The sequence below is a fragment of the Bufo gargarizans genome, chromosome 1, assembly GCF_014858855.1.
Source record: "Bufo gargarizans isolate SCDJY-AF-19 chromosome 1, ASM1485885v1, whole genome shotgun sequence".
NCBI lineage: Eukaryota > Metazoa > Chordata > Amphibia > Anura > Bufonidae > Bufo > Bufo gargarizans.
In genome coordinates, this window is record NC_058080.1 from 360,404,020 (window position 1) to 360,425,173 (window position 21,154).

At 44.0% G+C, this 21,154-nt stretch overlaps 1 protein-coding gene across 4 annotated transcripts in view; it reads left to right on the plus strand.

The window, feature by feature from the left end:
- THOP1 (thimet oligopeptidase 1) overlaps positions 1-21,154 on the plus strand; it is a 51,014-nt gene that overhangs the window by 11,745 nt on the left and 18,115 nt on the right. For all 4 annotated transcript variants that reach the window (XM_044269125.1, XM_044269110.1, XM_044269117.1 and 1 more), the window contains exons 3-7: positions 7,600-7,748; positions 11,627-11,734; positions 15,938-16,040; positions 18,415-18,575; positions 18,659-18,794. In XM_044269125.1, coding sequence (XP_044125060.1) covers positions 7,600-7,748; positions 11,627-11,734; positions 15,938-16,040; positions 18,415-18,575; positions 18,659-18,794 — 657 coding nt within the window. The remainder of the gene's footprint in view (positions 1-7,599; positions 7,749-11,626; positions 11,735-15,937; positions 16,041-18,414; positions 18,576-18,658; positions 18,795-21,154) is intronic.

Genomic DNA, 21,154 nt, shown 5'->3' on the forward strand with positions numbered 1-21,154 from the left:
ATGACCACCACTGCTAGCAGAATCTATGAGAACCCTGCAAGACTGAGCCAGATGGCCACCACTGCTAGCAGAAGCTGTAAGAACCTGGCAATGCTGAGCCAGATGACCACCACTGCTAGCAGAAGCGTTAAGGACCTCTCAAGGCTGCCGGTTGGGAATAACTGCCTTGCAATTGTACTCCCATCCTCTCATCTATCTATAGATCACAATTTTACAGCAGTCTGCCTTTTGGTATGGCTCCTTCTATATCGTTGCCCCATGTAAACATGCCTGTTGATCATCGCTGATCACATTTTTATATGTAGGTGTAAAAATGACCACATGTAGAGATCAGTGGATCAGCCTCCCCCTTGATTGACGGGGCCTAAAATCTTGCCTTGTCCTGTCAGTCCTGTGCCTTCCCCCTTGCTCCAAGTAGTGATGCAAGTCAGAATCTTTGCTGCTGCTACACTTCCAGCTGTGTCCTGATGTGACTGGTGCATGCACAGTCAATATCTGCGCTGCTCAGTTAGCAGCAGTGGAGTTTCTCCTCTCTTGCGCTGCTACTCAAAGCAACAACGCAGGTGCAGGTTTGACAGGGCCAGACGAGATTTCCAGCGCTGTCAATCGGGGGGGGGGGAGTCCCTTGAGCAGTGGGGCCAGACCCTCGCTGCTCATGGAGGCTTATTGTTAAGCAAATTAGAGTTTTACTAATTGATCTGCTCATCACTACTTGCATGTAAACCAGATCGTGTGCTTCCTTCACCATGCAAAGTGTATTAAGACCAATATTCATATTAACGACAGTTTGCCCTGTAATCTGTGCACTCGAGCAATGGTTTGGGTATGTTCACACGGTCAGAATTTGTAAAAGGCAAACTTGCATAGTTTTTTTCAGGATAATCCTCAGCTGAAACTATTGTTTGTATCACAGACTTGCATGTGGATTAGCTCCATTAAGTCCATAACCCTTTCACCCCTGGAGTGTTTTTATTTATTTTTTTGCGTTTTAGTTTTTCGCTCCCTGCCTTCCCAGAGTCATAACGTTTTTTTATTTTTTGTCTGTCTGTTCACATAGCCATACGAGGGCTTGATTTCTGCGGGACAAGTTGTACTTTCCAATGCCACCATGTAATATTGCATATGATGTAGTGGGAAGCGGGGAAAAAAATTCCAAATGGGGGTGACATTGCAAAAAAAAAATGCAATTCCACCACAGTTTTACAGGTTTTTTTATTTGTGACGTTCGATGTAAAATAAAACTGACCAGTTACGTTTATTCTACAGGTCAGTACGAATCCGGCGATACCTTTTTTTTATATGTATAGTTTTTCTTGTGTTTCAATAGTCATAAAAAAAAATTTAAAGTTGGAAAAAAATCAGTTTTTATTATTTTTGTCGCCATATTATTTTGACCACTAACTTTTGTAACTATGTGTATGGGGGTTCATTTTTTGCGGGCGATATGAACTTTTCATTGATGCCATTCTTTTACCATAATTTTTTTTAGAAAATGAAGCGACCAAAAGCAGGCAATCTGCCATTTGGACGCGTTTTTCCGTTTTGCTGTTTGCCGTAAGGGGAATATATTTTTATACTATGGGCGTTTTCACACATTGCAACACCCATGATGTGTATTTTTTATTTATTTTATTTTTTTATTGTTCTTTTGGGGAAAAAGGGGTGATTATTTTTTTTTTATTTTTTTTTAATAGTTCAGCCTCCTGTCATTCACAAAGAAAGTGGCGGCTGCACACAAACACTGGCTCCTCCAATCGCCGCATGGGGGACCCGGAGCATCACTGGAAGTGCGCGCTTTCGGTTTTCAGCGCGCTCAGATGCCGTAGTCAGGATTGACCACAGCATCTGAGGGGATAAATGTCCGTGTTCGGCATCACTGCCGGTTGCGGACATGAGCTGTGGGTGGGTGTTTGCTATAAGAAGCAGGTGGCTATCCACCCGCAGCGCTCGGCAGCGGGCGCCATCTTTAAAGACCCGACTAGCGCCGTACTATTACGGTGCAGGGCGGGAAGGGGTTAATGACGACATATGTTTGACCCTTAAAGCGCTAGTCAAGGACTTTTATACTTGATGGCTAATCCACAGAATAATCCATCACTATAGGATCTGCGGGGGTCTGACACACGCTGTTCTGCAGTAGCTTCGGCACTGGAAGTCAGAGGCAGAATGACAGAGCTCCATCCACTGAATAACTTCTGGAGCTACCACTGAATATCTGATCAGTAGATATGTGGGTGTCAACTGTGGTGGGATGAGGAGGCCAGGATTTGTGGACTCTGCCTATACTACATGGATTTTAGATAATGTACTTGAACCTTTGGGTTCAAATAAACATGGAAGTGTTAAATAACCCACAGGACATGAGTGTAAAGCGTCTGTAATTGTGTGACATTTGCACTAAAACATTTAAGAAAATCTTTTTTTTTTTTATTAAATACGCCCCTCCCTCCAACTCCTCAGATGGATGTCTTGGTCAATGTTATCTGAAGGGTTAAATGACCAGGATCAAAGTTATCTCCGTTCCCGGTCAATGCTGGCAGGTGTTGGCTATGTTACACAACTGGCACCCCCTGCATATGGAGCAGACTCAGAAGAGGGGGATCAGTTATCAAAGACCATTAAGGCTACTTTCACACCAGTGTTTTTGCTGGATCCGTCATGGATCGGCAAAAACGCTTCCGTCATATTACAACCGTCTGCATCGCCATCCATTATGAACCGGTTGTATTATCTTTATAATAGCCAAGACAGATCTGTCATGAACACCATTGAAAGTCAATGGGGGACGGATCAATTTTCTATTTTGTCAGAGAAAATGGATTCGTCCCCATTGACTGACATTGTGTGTCAGGACGTCTTGCTCCGCACCACATCACGGACAGAAAAACGCTGCTTGCAATGTTATTCTGCCCACGATGGGGACGCAACCAAACGGAACGGAATGCATTGTGGTTCATTCCGTTTAGTTCAGTTCAGTTTTGTCCCCTGAACTGAAGCGTTCTCGCCTGCTATTGAGATCCGTCATAGCGGAAAGGGAAAGCAGCCTTAGGCTGTATTCACACGTCCGCAATGTGTTTTGCGGATACACGGAGACACGGATCCGCAAAACACGGAAAGCGGCAATGTGCTTTCCGCATTTTGCGGACCGCACATTGCCGACATAATAGAATATGCCTGTTCTTGTCCGCAATTGCGGACAAGAATAGGACATGTTCTATTTTTTTGCGGAAGCACGGATGCGGAAGTGCGGATCCGCAAATGTGGATGCGGACAGCACATTCCGTCCCCATAGAGAATGAATGGGTCCGCACCCTTTACGCAAAATTGCGGAAAGGATGCGGACCCATTTTGCGGACGTGTGAATGGAGCCTTAGTGTACTATGGATATTGAGGACCCCAAAAAGGTGAAGACTAAAAGGCGAATTTTTTTTATTCAGAATAATGTAGCCTAATATCAGAGAATGGAAGCAACTGGACAAGCGTCGTATTGTATTCTGGGTTCTGTTATGGAAGTCCGATTTGGCAGATTGCGACTATGCCCCTAGGACTGAGTTATCTGTTTAAATAAAAATAAAAAATAAATCTCCCTCCCTTTTGATTATTTAGGGCTCTTAATAAACCTGATAGACAGTAACGCAGATATTATTATTAATATATATATGAAAAAAGTCCAGTGGGAGCACCACCAGAGTACGGGTGCAAGGTCCAACACAGGGCAGTGGCAAACCCCAAAATTGTATAAAGCGAAGAAGTAGGACTGCACTCCAAAATGTAGTAAAATAGCAGTGATTTATTCACCCATGATATGGCAAGTCTTGCGACGTTTCGGCTCACAAGAGCCTTCATCAAGCATAGTAACAGTGAAAATCAGAACATATAAAGGCATTTACAAAGTGTCCAACCCACAAAGGTGTGGTCACAATCAATTACAATTACATACATCTGGTTGAGATCAATAAAGTGCAAATACATAAAGTGACAAGTGCTGAATAATGTACAACTCTAGGGATGCCTTACCCTCAGCGAGAGCCAAAATGTGTACAATACTTTGTATAGGTAGATTCACAATTAAATAAGTGACTTATTGAATGTGGATCGCAGAAATACGGCCTTCAGTGGCGATGGGGCCCACATATACCATCGCGTTCGTTGCGAGTCTTCAACTCATCAATGCGCATGTTCGCACGGACCTCATGGTGTGCGTCATAGTGTACAATTCGCGCGCATGCGTACCATGTGATCGGCGCAAAGGCACCATTTTGCTTAAGGGAATCCACCCTACAATTCTATTTGTATTATATGTGACTGTTATATAAATAGGATCGTTATATAAACATGCGACCGCTGTAGGGATCTCCTACAAAAGCCAGCCTCTGGACCGGGATCCTGACCTTGCGAGCGAGACACCTGACCAGGGGGCCGTGAATGCCAGGGGAGAGCATTTCCATGATCTCCGCCGGCAGTCTAGGCCCATTGCTGGTATATCATGGAAATGCTCTCCCCTGGCATTCACGGCCCCCTGGTCAGGTGTCTCGCTCGCAAGGTCGGGATCCCGGTCCAGAGGCTGGCTTTTGTAGGAGATCCCTACAGCGGTCGCATGTTTATATAACGATCCTATTTATATAACAGTCACATATAATACAAATAGAATTGTAGGGTGGATTCCCTTAAGCAAAATGGTGCCTTTGCGCCAATCGCATGGTGCGCATGCGCGCGAACTTGCGCGAATTGTACACTATGACGCACATCATGAGGTCAGTGCGAACATGCGCATTGATGAGTTGAAGACTCGCAACGAACGCGATGGTATATGTGGGCCCCATCGCCACTGAAGGCCGTATTTCTGCGATCCACATTCAATAAGTCACTTATTTAATTGTGAATCTACCTATACAAAGTATTGTACACATTTTGGCTCTCGCTGAGGGTAAGGCATCCCTAGAGTTGTACATTATTCAGCACTTGTCACTTTATGTATTTGCACTTTATTGATCTCAACCAGATGTATGTAATTGTAATTGATTGTGACCACACCTTTGTGGGTTGGACACTTTGTAAATGCCTTTATATGTTCTGATTTTCACTGTTACTATGCTTGATGAAGGCTCTTGTGAGCCGAAACGTCGCAAGACTTGCCATATCATGGGTGAATAAATCACTGCTATTTTACTACATTTTGGAGTGCAGTCCTACTTCTTCGAGAGATATAGAGATAGAGATAGATAGATATATATATATATATATATATATATATATATATATATATATATATATATATATATATATTTAGATATAAATTTTTTAAAGCGGGACTGAGAGTCAGCGGGGGTGTCCTTTTTAAACCTAATATTGTGGCTATCTGTACACATAGGTCCCTTATTTTATGGTTAAATTAGGGGTAATCACAAGAAGAGATTTGGAATGCTCTCCCCACTTTTCCCATAGGTCGGATTTTCTGTCCGTCTCGTCTGCACATGCAGTCAGATTGTATGCACGTATTATGTCTCTTACTTGCGTGTGCTCAGAATCCATTAGGAAGGATCATTTCTAATGATGGGGTGGGAGGAAGACTAAAATTATTCCTCCCAGCCTGGGGAGAAATCCTGGATCTTAGACTCTTGGAGGTCTTGAAATTTAGAGGTCCCTCTCCAGAAAGGTTTTCAATTACATATTTTTCTGGCAGAACCAAGTAGGCTCTGGAAAGAGAAGTTCTCTCTGTGCTTCAGAAAGGAGTCTTAGGACTTTTAAACCAGAAGCCAAGTAGAATAAAAGACAGTGTTAAGGGGGAGATTTATCAAATCTGGTGTAAAGGAAAACTGGTTTAGTTGCCCATAGCAACCAATCAGATTTAACCTTTCATTTTCCAAAGGCGCTCTGAAAAATGGGTGGGATGTGGAATATGATTGCTTGCTATGGGCAACTAATCCAGTTTTCTTTTACACCAGTTAGGGTAGTGCTAAAGGAGTAATATCATAAATGTACAGACCTCTCCTAAAGGACTCTTTGGACTTAGTCCCTTTGACTGTTCAAGCTAAATGGGAGCAGGACGTTGGTCCATTTACTTCTGAACAATCCTCCGCTATCCTTACCCGATCATTGTCTGAGGCTCAGCAGATGTCGCAGCTGATGTTTATCCATAGGGTGTACAAGAAACAACCTGCGGCCCTCCAGCTGTCGGAAAACTACAACTCCCATAATTCCCAGACATCCTACAGAAGGGCATGGTGGGAGGTGTAGTTTTACAACAGCTGGAGGGCCTTAGGTTGAGCATCCCTGATGTATAGGATTGGGATTCAGAGTGATGCCTCTTGCCCTAGATGTGGGCTGACATATAATGTGGAAGTGGGTGAAATTATAGGGTTGATCATGGTACCGTACAAGAGGAAAAACTGGTTTCTTGTGTATGACCATATGACCACCTTTACTTCCACTGGTGGCAGTTAGTACCCAGTTTCCATAAGTAGTGTGATCATTGTACAGCTGTTTGTTAGGTCATGCTTGCTGCTCAGAGGTATATCTGCAGGTTTGTGATATTAGGGCAATTTCACTCGAGTGCATTCAGTCCATGAAGTATGGTTCACATGAGAGCAGTATTTCCCGAGCTGAACCCTTCTTCTGTGACACAAATTGACAGCATTATAATGATTTATAATGCTGTGAATTCCAGACCACGACTGTACTGAATGGTGCACACGGTATTATGTGAGTACAGTTCAGTAGATTCAAGGTCAGGCAGGGACACACAGCATTACATGTGGCAGGAGCAGCGTTCAGCCTGGGGAATACAGCTGTATATTTTACGGACTGACTACCCCTGTGAGAGATTGCCCTTAGGGTACATGCACACGTGACTGTAAACTGCAAAGTGTGGAATCTGCTGTGAAAATCCACAGAAAAAATGGACATAAATGAAGATTTCAAAATCCAAGCTACAAGTTACTTTCCATGCAGACTTTTCTCCTCTGCATGTGGCTGAGGTTTGTTAAGATCTGATTCACTTTGCTACTACTGTAACACCCTGCAGTTATTCCACCTACAGATCCGGCCAGGATATTCACCGCTTATCCGCTTCATCTGTCCTCACAGACAGTCCACAGTGAATCCTGTGGCATTACATAGGGCGAAATCCACAGAAAGCATTGACATTCTGCAGAGGTTGCTGCCTGGATGACATGAGTTAACCTTTTATCCACTTTGCTGCTATTCTATTCAGCTATGGATTTTCCACTTGCACATCTGAACAGAAAACGATCTTCAGATCGTTGTAAGGAGTCACCTGCCTGCCCATGAGAGAGATTTGTCTAACCCCACTAAATGTTATATAGTATGCTAACAAGGTATTAAAATAGGAAAAATGGGTGTTGTAGAATGTTCCTGCGCTCTGGGTTTTATATCTCCCGAAAGCTTTAATAAAAGCCTGAGCTCAGCATTTGTATAGCCGGCTGACTGTTCTCTGAACCCTGTCGTTACACTGAGAGATTTCTGGCATTGTGCCTTTGCTGGAAGGATTACAGTGGCTTCCATAGGTTATGCTTGTCATCTTTACAATTGCTGCTCTGTCCTCACATCACCTATGATATGTCTCTCTCCTATTCACAGTTGAGCGGAACATGCTGGATTTCCTTCAGCATGTTTCTTCCGATAAAGATGTCCGAACAGCGAGTACCGAGGCCGATAAGAGCTTGTCCGAGTTTGACGTGGAGAAAAGTATGAGGGAAGATGTTTATAGACAACTTGAGCACTTACAGGTTAGACCTTTACGATGTGATATAAAGTCACCAGCAGTCCACAAAACGTGAATCCAGAAAAAAAATACGGAGGACCTTACTGTGATGTTGCATCCGTATTTTTGTGGACCCATTGTAACAATGCCAATTCTTGTCCGCAAAACAGAACTATGGATGCAGTCAGTACAAGGTGTGCTGTCTGCAAAAAATGTTGGGGCCCTACAGTAGTTGCTTCAGAGTAATTCCTGGACCACAGTTATCATGCAGTACATTCATTATGATGTGTTAGAGTTGAACCCACATAACCTTTTCTTCGCTCATTTAGCATGTCTGAGTGGAGAATAACGCAGGGCAACGTCTGTTTTCTTTACTGCCAGTGACGTGCTAGACGGAGACTTTATCCGCTGTTTTAGAGCCTAGGCCCTAGGGCAACACTATAGACCAGCCATTTACACCGGTGACGTCACAAGGGATCGCTGCTAGGAGGAAGCCTAAAACAGTGAGTGTAAACCAAACGGACCTTGCCCTGCAGGGTAAGGGGGGGCATCGGAGCAAGAAATGCAACAATGCTAATCTAATAAATGCCAAATGAGTGAAGAAGAGGTTATATCCAGGTTCAGTTCTGATCCCAGGCAACTCCTTTAAAGCTGAATATTCGGAAAGCTCAATAATACCCATACACTTTCCAGTTATTGTTGCCAGTCATTGTTTTTCACTATTATATTTGACCAGCTATTGTCTCACAAAGGAAAAAACCCTTCCTTCTAAGTAGAAGCCATCCCAGGGATCAACTGAAAACTGACGATTAACAGTATTGCTAGAGAAATGTAGTAATACTTTCTGGCCATTCAAATATTTTGCTCTCCATTATGGCGTATAGTGGGGAGGGTTGATGTCATGAGATGGATATACAGGTGTATATACTGTATATCTAAATGAAATTAGAATGTGTATTATATATGGAACGGATCTCCTGGCACCCCGACCGGGTACCTCCGTCGATAGATGCTCCTAGTGCTTTCCGAGGACTCCAAGCACTCCACTTGACACCGTTCTAATTTCATTTTTTAGACTTCAGCATCCACATAATGGTGCATATTAACTTCTTAGTGACCACACACATTTTTTTAAAGTAGTTATGCTCACACTGTGCCCCTTCACAGTAGTTATGCTCACACTGTGCCCCTTCACAGTAGTTATGCTCACACTGTGCCCCTTCACAGTAGTTATGCTCACACTGTGCCCCTTCACAGTAGTTATGCTCACACTGTGCCCCTTCACAGTAGTTATGCTCACACTGTGCCCCTTCACAGTAGTTATGCTCACACTGTGCCCCTTCACAGTAGTTGTGCCCTCTCTGCCCCTCAGTGAAAAAAACAAAAAAACAAAACGGTAACTACTCACCTGTCCCATTCCTGATGATCAGATCCAGCACTCCCCTGCAGGCACAGATCGCACTGCAGCCCTGTGTGGGAAGAGTGCACAGGCAGTCCTTTTACTTACTGGCCGGGAGAGTGGTCAGTAAGTGAAAGGACCGCCAACTCCCTGACGCTCTAGCAATGAGCGCTCCCATCTGTATTGACTGAGGCGCTCATTGCTTCTGGCACCCGGGGTGGACCCTTGGCACGCAATTGGGCTATATTCTCATAAGAGATTGTCAGAAGTACTTCCTATGTTGAGATCTTAGCCAAAAAATGTTGCAGCATTATAACAATAGTTTTAATTACTAGTGTCTGAGAGCTGAATTGACAAGTCTCTGGAAATAACCTGCCACCATCCCCACCCTGATAATAGTTTAATGTAAATTGCTGAATGCTAATAAAAAGTCCATTTAATGCATTTAAAGGGGTTATCCAATTCCTGAAACAGCCCCCCCATGTGCCGGGCCCCTCGCAGGTAATATACTTATCTCTCTCCCAGTGCTGCTCCTGGTCCCTGCACCACCGCCGCTGCTGCTTCTCCCTGTACAGGTAGAAGCAGCAGCGGAGGTGCGTGGAGCGGGGTAAGTATATTACCTGTGAGGGCACATGGAGGGGGGGGGGGCTGTTTCAGGAATTGGATAACCCCTTTAACGTGACAGCTGCGTCATTCTCAATATATGTAAAGGTGGCTCTGAAGACAAATATTCCCTTTAGTTTTTTGTTCTGTCGACATATGGGTAATAACTTCTGATTAGTCTCCAAGTGTGTATTCACACGTGGCAGACATTCCTGCGACTGTAATCTAAATGTGATTTGCTGAAATTTATGCATACACATGGTGTGGAAAGCAAACCTATTCAGATCCTGAGACGAATCTTCAGTATGCCAGTTGTCAGTATACACTCAAGCAAGCTGGGTGGGCATTCAAGAGGTTTTCTGGGAGGAAAGTATTGATGACCTATTTTCAGGATAGGTCACCAGTATCTGATAGGTGGGGTTCTGAAACCTGGCTCCACCATTGATTAGCTGTTTGAAGAGGCCTTGGCACTCCGTGAGCGCCATGTCTGCTTCGCAGCATACCAAGGACAGCTTCATTCAATGTATAGCAGCTTGGTATTACAGCCCCGGCCCATTCACCTGACTGGGACAGAGGCAAGTAAGAGGTTGCAGTGCTGCAACTGATCAGGGAGGGGGGTGCTGGGTGTCGGGCCCCCATGATCAGATATTGATGGCCTATCCTGAGGATAGACCATCAGTATTAAACTGCCAGAAAACCCTTTTCACTTTAGGGCTCTTTCACACTTGCGTTCTTGTCTTCCGGCATAGAGTTCCGTCGTCGGGGCTCTATGCCGGAAGAATCCTGATCAGTTTTATCCTAATGCATTCTGAATGGAGAGAAATCCGTTCAGGATGCATCAGGGTGTCTTCAGTTCAGGACCGGAATGTTTTTTTGGCCGGAGAAAATACCGCAGCATTCTGTGCTTTTTGCTCCGGCCAAAAATCCTGAACACTTGCCACAAGGCCGGATCCGGAATTAATGCCCATTGAAAGGCATTAATCCGGATCTGGCCTTAAGCTAAACGTCGTTTCGGCGCATTGCCGGATCCGACGTTTAGCGTCCCGGCAGCCATGGTAACCATTCAGAAAAAGCTAAAGTCCTGGCAGCCATGGTAAAGTGTAGTGGGGAGCAGTATACTTACCGTCCGTGCGGCTCCCAGGGCGCTCCAGAGTGACGTCAGGGCGCCCCACGCGCATGGATGACGTGATCGCATGGCACGTCATCCATGCGCATGGGGTGCTCTGACGTAATTCTGGAGCGACCCGGGAGCCGCACGGACTGTAAGTATACTGCTCCCCCCGCTCCCCACTACTACTATGGCAACCAGGACTTTAATAGCGTCCTGGCTGCCATAGTAACACTGATCGCATTTTGAAGACTGATCCGTCTTCAAATGCTTTCAGTTCACTTGCGTTATTCCGGATCCGACGTGTAATTCCGGCAAGTGGCGTACACGCCGGATCCGGACAACGCAAGTGTGAAAGAGCCCTTAGATAGATTCGGTCAAATGCTTGTTTAGTGAAAGCTATATCTACCGTTCCCTCCATATGCATGCTTGGCTAGACCTGTAAAGTTAGAGGGTAGAAAGTCCTGATCAGTCTTACAAATGCCATCAGTTTGCATACGTTTTGACGGATCCGGCAGGCAGTTCCGGTGACTAAACTGCCTGCCGGATTCCTCTGCCACAAGTGTGAAAGTGCCCTAGGTTGACTGACATTTACCTAATGTGTATGGGAAGTTTGAGTCCCATATTTTATTTACTATACAGTAAACAGAGCATTATATAACTGTTCAGTCATCAATCTAGAAAAGGTTGTGAAAGGAATGCAAGATGATTATTTTCTACTATATTAGTGGTAAGATGAGATTTGCCTTTTACAACCACTACATGTTTAAATGACATGGATGCATTTTTACAGACTGTGCTATCTCCTGATTCGTTGAAACCGGAGGCAAAGAGGTTCTTGGAAAAACTCCTTAAACTGGGTCAGAGGAATGGCTTAAACCTTTCCTCAGAGAAACAGCAGGTGAGAGATCTTCCAGTTATACAAGAATAGGATGTACAAAATAAAGAATCATGCATTCAGATAAAGAGTGTGACACTCAAAATGGGATAAATGTACTAATATATTGACAGTGTAAATGTAATATCCCTTTACTCAGGCCTACAAATCAGGCAATTATCAGGAATGTTGCCTGCTCGTCAGAGGTGAGAGCGGCAATCATTGCTGCTGTATGGTCTCCATACAGATTAATTGTTTCTGGTAATTGTAATTTAGGTGACTGCATCAACACTGCGTTCATCTGATGGCCAAGTGTTTGCTCGTCATCAGGTGTTTGGTGGCACCTTTCTACAGGGCAATTCCTAGAAACGCTCTGTCCCCATAATTACAAGTGATAAGCGGCAGGGGTCTTATTCGAATTCGTGATATTTCGCGAATATTCGTCATATATTTGCAAATTCGTATATTCGTTATATTCTACATTTTATTAGATTTTTTTTTTACGCGAAAATCGGTAATGATCGTGTAATATGCGAATATTATGCGCTCAATACAGGTGTGTGTCAAAAACGAATATATAGCACTATAGAATATAGTGCTATATATTAGTTTTTAGAATATTCGTCTTTTTTTTTTTTTTTTTTCATCTGAACACCTGATTTCTCCCTATTTCTTGCTTGTGGGCCAATGAGGAAGGAATCATCACTTCAGATGGGAAAAAATGACGAATATTCATCATTATGAATATATAGCACTATATTGAATCTAGTGCTCTATATTCGTTTTTAAGAATATTTGTCATTTTATTTCCATCTGAAGTCATGATTCCTCTCTGCTTAAGTTGCTTGTGGGCCAATGATTTTGGCACAATTTTGGAACATAGGGGCACATTTATAAAGCCCTGCACTGGTAGTGGATCTGCCGGAGTTATAAGGAGGCACCGGCCTCTACATAACTTCGGCAGATCCTCTGTTGCTTCTAAATGTAAGGCAGCTTCCTAATTGCTGTTATCGCAATTCATGTGATTCTCATCTTCTTTGTGTGGTGCCAAATCAATTAGAAGTAGAAGTATCTGTGCGCCATACTACTTTCATATTGAGACCAGACACACAAGATGGTTTCATGAAAGCATCTTCTCATCCCCCTGACCAGAACAAGAAGAGACCCTTTATTCAAGTTACATTCACTTAAATAGCAGACATGACATCACAAAAGGGGTGTTCCTTAAGAAGAGACTATTGGCTCCTTAACCTGATAGGAGTAGTTTCAGCAACTTCAACTCAGAGTTCATGGGTAGATTTTAAAACTGCAACCTAATCCTCCAGTGTCCTTAAGACAAAGGAATGCACATGAGGCTCACATATCTGGTTTGCTGCCATCTAGTTGCCGAAAATGTGTACTACAGAATTTTCACAACTCCGGGCTGATATCCCTGCTCCAGGATGCAGGAGCATGTGAGGTGTTGAGGGCGGAGGATTGCGGCCATTTGCGTTCCAAACGGGCTCAGGCGCTGAGGCATTAGAGAGCGTGACGCGCCTAAAGTGAGGCGCTGCGTGATGACGTCAGCCGGCGTAGCGTCCTCCACCGCTTTGAAAAGGAGGTGTGAACGCTGGAGCATGGTGTCCCATACACGCTGCTGGACAAAAGGTGGTGGAAGATGTCCCTGGTCTCAGAGGGAGATGTTGGCCGCAAATCTTCTGATCCTCCTAGACCATCCAGTCTGGTAAGCCTCCTCCAGGAGGGCCCTTTTTACTTGGCAATGATAAAAATGTCAGAAATGCACAGACAAAGTAGTGTCTGAAGAATCTCCTTCCTTAATGGAGAGCATGAGATCATTAATTAAGGAAGAAGTGGGGGCAGTGGTTGACGCTAAACTCTCCACAGCTTTGCTGCGACCATCTACATTAAAATCTCTATCACAGTTCATTGAGGGTAGTGATTCAGATTTGGATGAAGGAGAAATCTCCTCAGATGCGGGATCAAGTAATATGGATAACACGGCGGGTCGTCCGCTTTGCTCTATTGAAGAGACTGAATCCCTTCTAAAAAAAAATATCAGAGCCACCATAAATTTAGAGGACGCAAAGAAACCCCTTTCTGTACAGGACCAGATGTTCCTAGGTCTAGGTGACAGTATTTCCAGTTCATAGTAATATTAAAAATATGATACAGAATGAGTGGAGAGATCCTGAAAAAGGCAAATAACATCAAAAATTAAGAGAGAATATCCCTTTACAGATGACGATTCTGCCCTTTGGGATAAAGCCCACAAAGTGGATGCCCCTATTGCGAGGGGGGGGGGTTTGCAACAGCTTTGCAACAGCTGGTGGGCCGCAGGTTGAGCATGCCTGATCTAGACATTTCTCAACTTCGGCTGACTGCTTGGAGGTTGAACGAGCAATCTTAAAGTAAAGGATTATCGAATGCGGTCATAGATACATTAATGCAGAGTAGAAAGCTAGTGACGTCAAAAATATATCTTCGAACTTGGAAATCCTTTTTGCTGTCTGTGTCTGAAGTCTGGAACCCATCCATGGCTCCGGATGTCAATATATTATTGGATTTTTTGCAAGAAGGCCTAGCGAAAGGGCCGATATTTGTACCTTCAGGGTACTTATTCTGAGGCCTAAGTGCCTTTATGGGAACCAGATTAGCTGAGCTGGAATTAATATGGAGGTTTTTTAAGCGAGCTAGTAGAATTTGTCCTTCCATTAGGTCTACCCTAATGGGACCTAAAGAGAACCTGTCACCAGGATTTTCTGTATACAGCTGAGGACATGGATTGCTAGATGGCTGCTAGCACATCCGAAATATCTAGTCCCTATAGCTCTGTGTGCTTTTTTATTGTGTAAAAAAAACAAAACAAAAAAAAACCCGATTTGAGATATATATGCAAATAAACCCAAGAGGAGTCCTGTATGTGACTAATTTCAGGGACAGGACTCATCTCAGGTTCATTTGCATATGTATCAAATCATTTATTTTTTATTTTTACACAATAAAAGCACACAGAGCTATGGGGACTGGGTATTGCGGATGTGCTAGTGGCCATCTAGCAACCCATGTCCTCAGCTCTATACACAAAATCCGGGTGACAGGTTCCCTTTAAATCTGGTCTTCTAAGATCTAATGGTTGCTCCCTTTGAACCTCTTGCTGATTTTTCAGAAAAGTTATTGTCTTTGAAAACTGTTTCTTCTGGCAATTCTGGAAGATAAAATTATTTTACAGCACTCTCCGAATTTCCTTCCTAAAGTGGTCTCTAAGTTCCATTGCCAGAAAGAAATATCTCGTCCATCTTTTTTCCCCAGGCAACTTCGGAAAAAAAGATTTCAGAATTTGTACGTTAGGAGATGCATCTTACAGTACCTTGAAAAAACTAGAGACATTAGGAAGTCGGCTCAGTTGCTCATTTAGTACCTAGGCCAGAACAAGGGGAGAGCTGCAAGCAAAGCCACCATAGCACGCTGGATTAAACAATGCACTGTCCTTTGCTATAGGGAAAAGAACATTTCTCCCCCGCTAAAACTTAAGGTGGTTTCTACATCTTGGACGGAGGGCGCCTATGCTTCCTTAGAGGAAATTTGTCAGGCAGCCACTTAGTCTAGCCGGTCTACTTTCTACTTCAAACATTACAAACTAGACGTAATTTCTAATAAGGACTTGACCTTCGGGAGGAAGGTTTTGTCTGCTGTTATCCCGCCCTATACAGTTTGCCGTTGTGGAGGCGAGAGGAAAAAACTAAAATTACTGTTACCGGTAATTGGATTTTTCTTAAGCCTCCACAACGGCATGGATAATTTCCCGCCCCAATTTTCCTGTTGTGTTCATACTATTTTGTGTGGATGATATCCTTGTTCTTATTTGTTAGAAGATTACTTCATTAAATTGTTGCATCTATTCTTGAGTTACTATGGAGCAGGTCATGAGGGGGTGTTTTATGTACTGATCTAATTGTTTCCTGCCCCTGAAGGAGGCAAAATAACCTCAGGTAATGCCGTTGTGGAGGCTAAAGGGAAATTCAATTACCGGTAAGAGTATTATATCCTTTTTTTTTTTGGTCTAAGAAACACTTTAATAACCTATAAATAAAGTTTTAGGCTGTTCTTAAATATCACACGTGAATTCATTAAAAAAAATAAAAGTTCCCAAATAACTTTATTGTAATTTTACAGGTTTCTTGGTAAATTATAATTTTCACTGCTTTTAAATTGTTTTTTATTTTGCAGAAAATTAAGGACATTAAGAAAAAAATGAGCACGCTTTCCATTGATTTTAGCAAAAATTTGAATGAGGACATTACTTTTTTAACTTTTTCTAGGGAGGAGCTAGGTGAGTTAAGTGCATATGACATTGATCAGAAATGTGTAAATGTGCATAGTTTGGGCCATGCAATGTTTAAAGGGGTTATCCAGGAATTGATGATGACCTGTCCTCAGGTCATCATTACCACATTGGCAGGGGTCCGAGTCCCGACATTCCCGCCAATCAGTGGTTTCAGGGAGCCACTATGATCACCAGAGCTTTGGTGAGTGCAACCGACAGCTTTCATACAGGAAAACCAGGCAGATCGGCTTAAGAAGATATATTAAGTGTAATATCTCCCTACTTTCTTTATAGTTTTAATAAGTGCTAACAGAGTGGCCAACCCCTTTAATGAAGTAATGTTTAGGCATCTTGGCTTATTGGTTAGGCTACTTTCACACTGGCGTTTTGGCTTTCTGTTTGTGAGATCCGTTCAGGGCTCTCACAAGCGGTCCAAAACTGATCAGTTTTGCCCTAATGCATTCTGAATGGAAAAGTATCAGCTCAGAATGCATCAGTTTGCCTCCGTTCAGTCTCTATTCCGCTTTGGAAGCGTTTTTGTGTCCATCTGACGAAACTGAGCAAACGGATCCGTTCTGACACACAATATAAGTCAATGGGAATGGATCCGTTTTCTATGACACAATCTGGCACAATAGAAAACTGATCCATCCTTCATTGACTTTCAATGATATTCAAGACTGATCAGTTTTGGCTATGTTACAGATAATACAAACGGATCCGTTCTGAATGGATGCAGACGGTTGTGTTGTCTGAACGGATCCGTCTGTGCAGATCCATGTGAGTGTGAAAGTAGCCTTACAAATTGTAGTTTAATACCAGATCTTATAGGATATTCTTAGCAGTTTCTTTTAAAGGCTATGGACATTCCTTGCAGTCTCCACAATCCTATTCAGTATGTGAGCTGTCAGACAGGGTCTCTGATGGCTCAGCCCCCTCTGTTCTCTTGAATGCTTATTAATTTGACAGCTTTGAAACCAAATAAAATAAACTTGTATAAAAAGGGACATCCACTTAGTGAGCATTCAGGAGAGCAGAGAGGCTACAGAGTGAGCCTCTCTGAATGGAGGCTGCAGCAGACAAGCGGAGCAGATTTTTAAAAAATAAAAATACAAAATTTGCAAATATATTTTTGTTTCTATACCATACTACAGCTATGCAATAAAAAATCTTCTCAAGTGTCCACAGCATTTAAATAGGGTTTTCAGGGACTTCTATATTGATGATATAGAACAGGCTGTCAGTATCTGATCGGGGGGGGGGGGGGTCACACTTTCGGTCCCCTCAATGATCAAGTTTGAGGAGGCCACAATACTTGGGCAAACGTTGCATCTGCTTCATAGTAGGGCTGCAGCTAACTATTATTTGAATAATCAATTAGTTGTCGATAATTTCATTGATTTTAATCATGGGAAAAAAACACCAAAATGACAAAAAAAAGGGGTTTATATGATTTCACTTGAAAAATTATGTTCAAAGGCCATATTAAAACAAATTGTGGATGACAAACTGTTATGGGGAGGGGGATCTGTGGATGGCACTGTTATGGGGAGGGGGATCTGTGGATGGCACTGTTATGGGGAGGGGGATCTGTGGATGGTACTGTTATGGGGAGGATCCCTCTTCCCATAACAGTGCCATCCACAGATCCCCGGCCCCGCCACTCACAGCAGTAGACTATTCCTTAACCGGCAGTAACTTTTACTTCAACTTTAAATCAGCGCATCGTTATTACCTTACAATGAAGCTCCAGTAACAGGCAGAGCGGGCGGCAGCGTAACCTCACTCACTCCTGTGACGCGCCTGCTCCGCCCACTTTATGAATGAAGCAGGCGCGTCACGTAAGTGAGTGACATAACGCCGCCGCCCGCTCTGCCTGTTACTGGAGCTTCATTGTAAGGTAATAACGATGCGCTGATTTAAAGTTGAAGTAAAAGTTACTGCCGGTTAAGGACCCCCAGGCATAGCGCCTGACCGCTCGCATAGCAACGTATCGGCCAATTATTCAATAACTGGATTCGTATCCCGTCATCTAATATTATCGATAACTTGGATTAATCGTTGCAGCCCTTCTTCATAGTATATGAAACACAGTGCCATGCGTTGTATTGTGGCTGTTCTAGTATTGCACCACGGTCACAAAGTCCATGTGATGGAAGTAATGTCACAGGCAGGGAAGAGGCTGCAGTGATCTGAGGGCCACAGCCTTTTCTAATAGCTGATTGGTGAGGGTCCAACTCTCAGCACCACTGCCAATCGGATATTGATAACCTGTCCGCAGGACAGGTCAATCTGTAATTCCCAATACATTTCTTTAAAGTATTCCAAAAGCACTTTTTTGGGTAGCACTCGCTTTACACTGCTTCAATGTGGTTTCCAGGAGGCCTCCCTGATGATTTCTTGAACTCGCTGGAGAAGGCGGAGGATGGAAAACTAAAAGTAACTTTAAAGTATCCCCATTATTTCCCTCTGATGAAAAAATGTTTTGTTCCGGAGACGAGGCAGAAGCTGGAGTTGGCTTTCAACTCTCGCTGCAAAGAGGTAAGGACATATTTTCTTTCATCCTAACGGACAGTATGGTCTTCAAAATGAGACTTTAATGTTGTTGTGATTGACTTCCATAGGAGAACAATAATCTCCTTCAAGAACTGGTGAAGCTTAGAGAAGAGAAAAGCAGTTTACTTGGGTTTGCCACACATGCTGATTTCATCTTGGAAATGAACATGGCAAAGAGCAGCAAGACTGTGGCATCGTTTCTAGGTGAGAGAATATCACCCCCACTGTCAGATTGTTCTATCACACTATGGGGTGGAATGCCTGCCCTAATATGGAGCTGTACCTTTGGATCCACTATAATAATTCTAATTAGGTAATTTTATAACCATCAGTAAAAGTGTTTTACTTCGGGCTCTTTCACACTTGCGTTGTCCGGATCCGGCGTGTACTCCACTTGCCGGAATTACACGCCGGATCCGGAAAAACGCAAGTGTACGGAAAGCATTTGAAGACGAATCCGTCTTCAAAATGCGTTCAGTGTTACTATGGCACCCAGGACGCTATTAAAGTCCTGGTTGCCATAGTAGTAGTGGGGAGCGGCATACTTACAGTCCGTGCGGCTCCCGGGGCGCTCCAGAATGACATCAGAGCGCCCCATGCGCATGGATGACGTGTCCATGCAATCACGTCATCCATGCGCCTGGGGCGCCCTGACGTCACTCTGAAGCGCCCCGGGAGCCGCACGGACGGTAAGTATGCTGCTCCCCCGCTACACTTTACCATGGCTGCCAGGACTTTAACGTCCCGGCAGCCATGGTAACCATTCAGAAAAAGCTAAACGTCGGATCCGGCAATGCGCCGAAACGACGTTTAGCTTAAGGCCGGATCCGGATCAATGCCTTTCAATGGGCATTAATTCCGGATCCGGCCTTGCGGCAAGTCTTCAGGATTTTTGGCCGGAGCAAAAAGCGCAGCATGCTGCGGTATTTTCTCCGGCCAAAAAACGTTCCGGTCCAGAACTGAAGACATCCTGATGTATCCTGAACGGATTTCTCTCCATTCAGAATGCATTAGGATAAAACTGATCAGGATTCTTCCGGCATAGAGCCCCGACGACAGAACTCTATGCCGGAAGAAAAGAACGCAGGTGTGAAAGAGCCCTAAAAAAGGTTACTAAAATGAAAATAATAAACACTTTATTTAGATAATAGTTAAAAATCTACTTGTGGGGCTTGTTCCCCTAGGTATCGCAGGCAGATAGCTTGGTGGAATCAAGGTAAGTATACCCACATCTTATCTCTGATTGTAGATATTATTATTATTATTATTATTATTTATTATTTAAGCGCCATTCATTCCATAGCGCTGTACATATGATAAGCGGTGCACATACATAACAGACAATTGTACTAATCATAAACAAGATGAGTTACAAACTGGTACAGAAGGAGAGAGGGCCCTGCCCGTGAGGGCTTACAATCTACATGGTATGGGAGAAGGACACAGTAGGTGCGGGTTGAGTTGGTCATGGCGGTATAGAGGCAGCAGGGTCATTGGTTGTAGGCTTGTCTGAAGAGGTGGGTTTTCAGGTTTCTTTTGTAGGATTCCACTGTAGGTGAGTCTGATATGTTGGGGTAGCGAGTTCCAGAGTATGGGGGATGCACGGGAGAAATCTTGGAGTCGATTGTGGGAAGAGGCGATAAGAGGAGAGAAGGAGGTCTTGTGAGGATCGGAGAGTGCGTGTGGGGATGTATCGGGAAAGTAGCTCAGAGATGTAGGGAGGGGACAGGTTATGGACGGCCTTGTATGTGTTTGTCAGTACTTTGAAGTGGATTCGTTGGGCAATGGGGAGCCAGTGAAGGGATTGGCAGAGGGGAGAGGCAGAGGAGTAATAAGGTGAGAGGTGGATTAGTCGGGCAGCGGAGTTGAGGATAGATTGGAGGGGTGCGAGGGTGCTAGATGGAAGGCCACAGAGGAGACTGTTGCAGTAGTCTAGGCGGGAGATAATGAGGGCATGTACGAGCATTTTCGCAGATTCAAAGTTAAGGAAAGCACGGATGCGGGAGATGTTTTTGAGTTGGAGGCGGCAGGTGGTGGAAAGGGCTTGGATGTGCGGTCGGAAGGAAAGGGCAGAATCTAAGGTCACTCCAAGGCAGCGGGCTTTTTTGACTGGAGATAATGTGCAGCCATTGATCGTGATAGATAGGTCTGTTGGGGGGGTTGAACAAGATGGGGGAAAGATTATGAATTCTGTCTTATCCATGTTAAGTTTAAGAAAGCGAGAGGCGAAGAAGGATGATATAGAAGATAGACATTGTGGGATTCTTGATAGTAAGGTGGTGATGTCTGGACCAGAAAGGTAGATTTGTGTGTCATCAGCATAGGAGTGATACTGAAAGCCATGGGACTCTATGAGCTGTCCCAGGCCAAAAGTGTAGATTGAGAAGAGCAGGGGTCCTAGGACAGAGCCTTGCGGGACACCAACAGAGAGGGCATGAGACGAGGAGGTGGTGCGGGAGTGGGAGACTCTAAACGTCCGGTCTGTGAGGTATGATGTGATCCAGGAGAGAGCCAGGTCAGTGATGCCAAGAGATGAGAGTTTGCAACAGAAGGGTGTGCCGAAG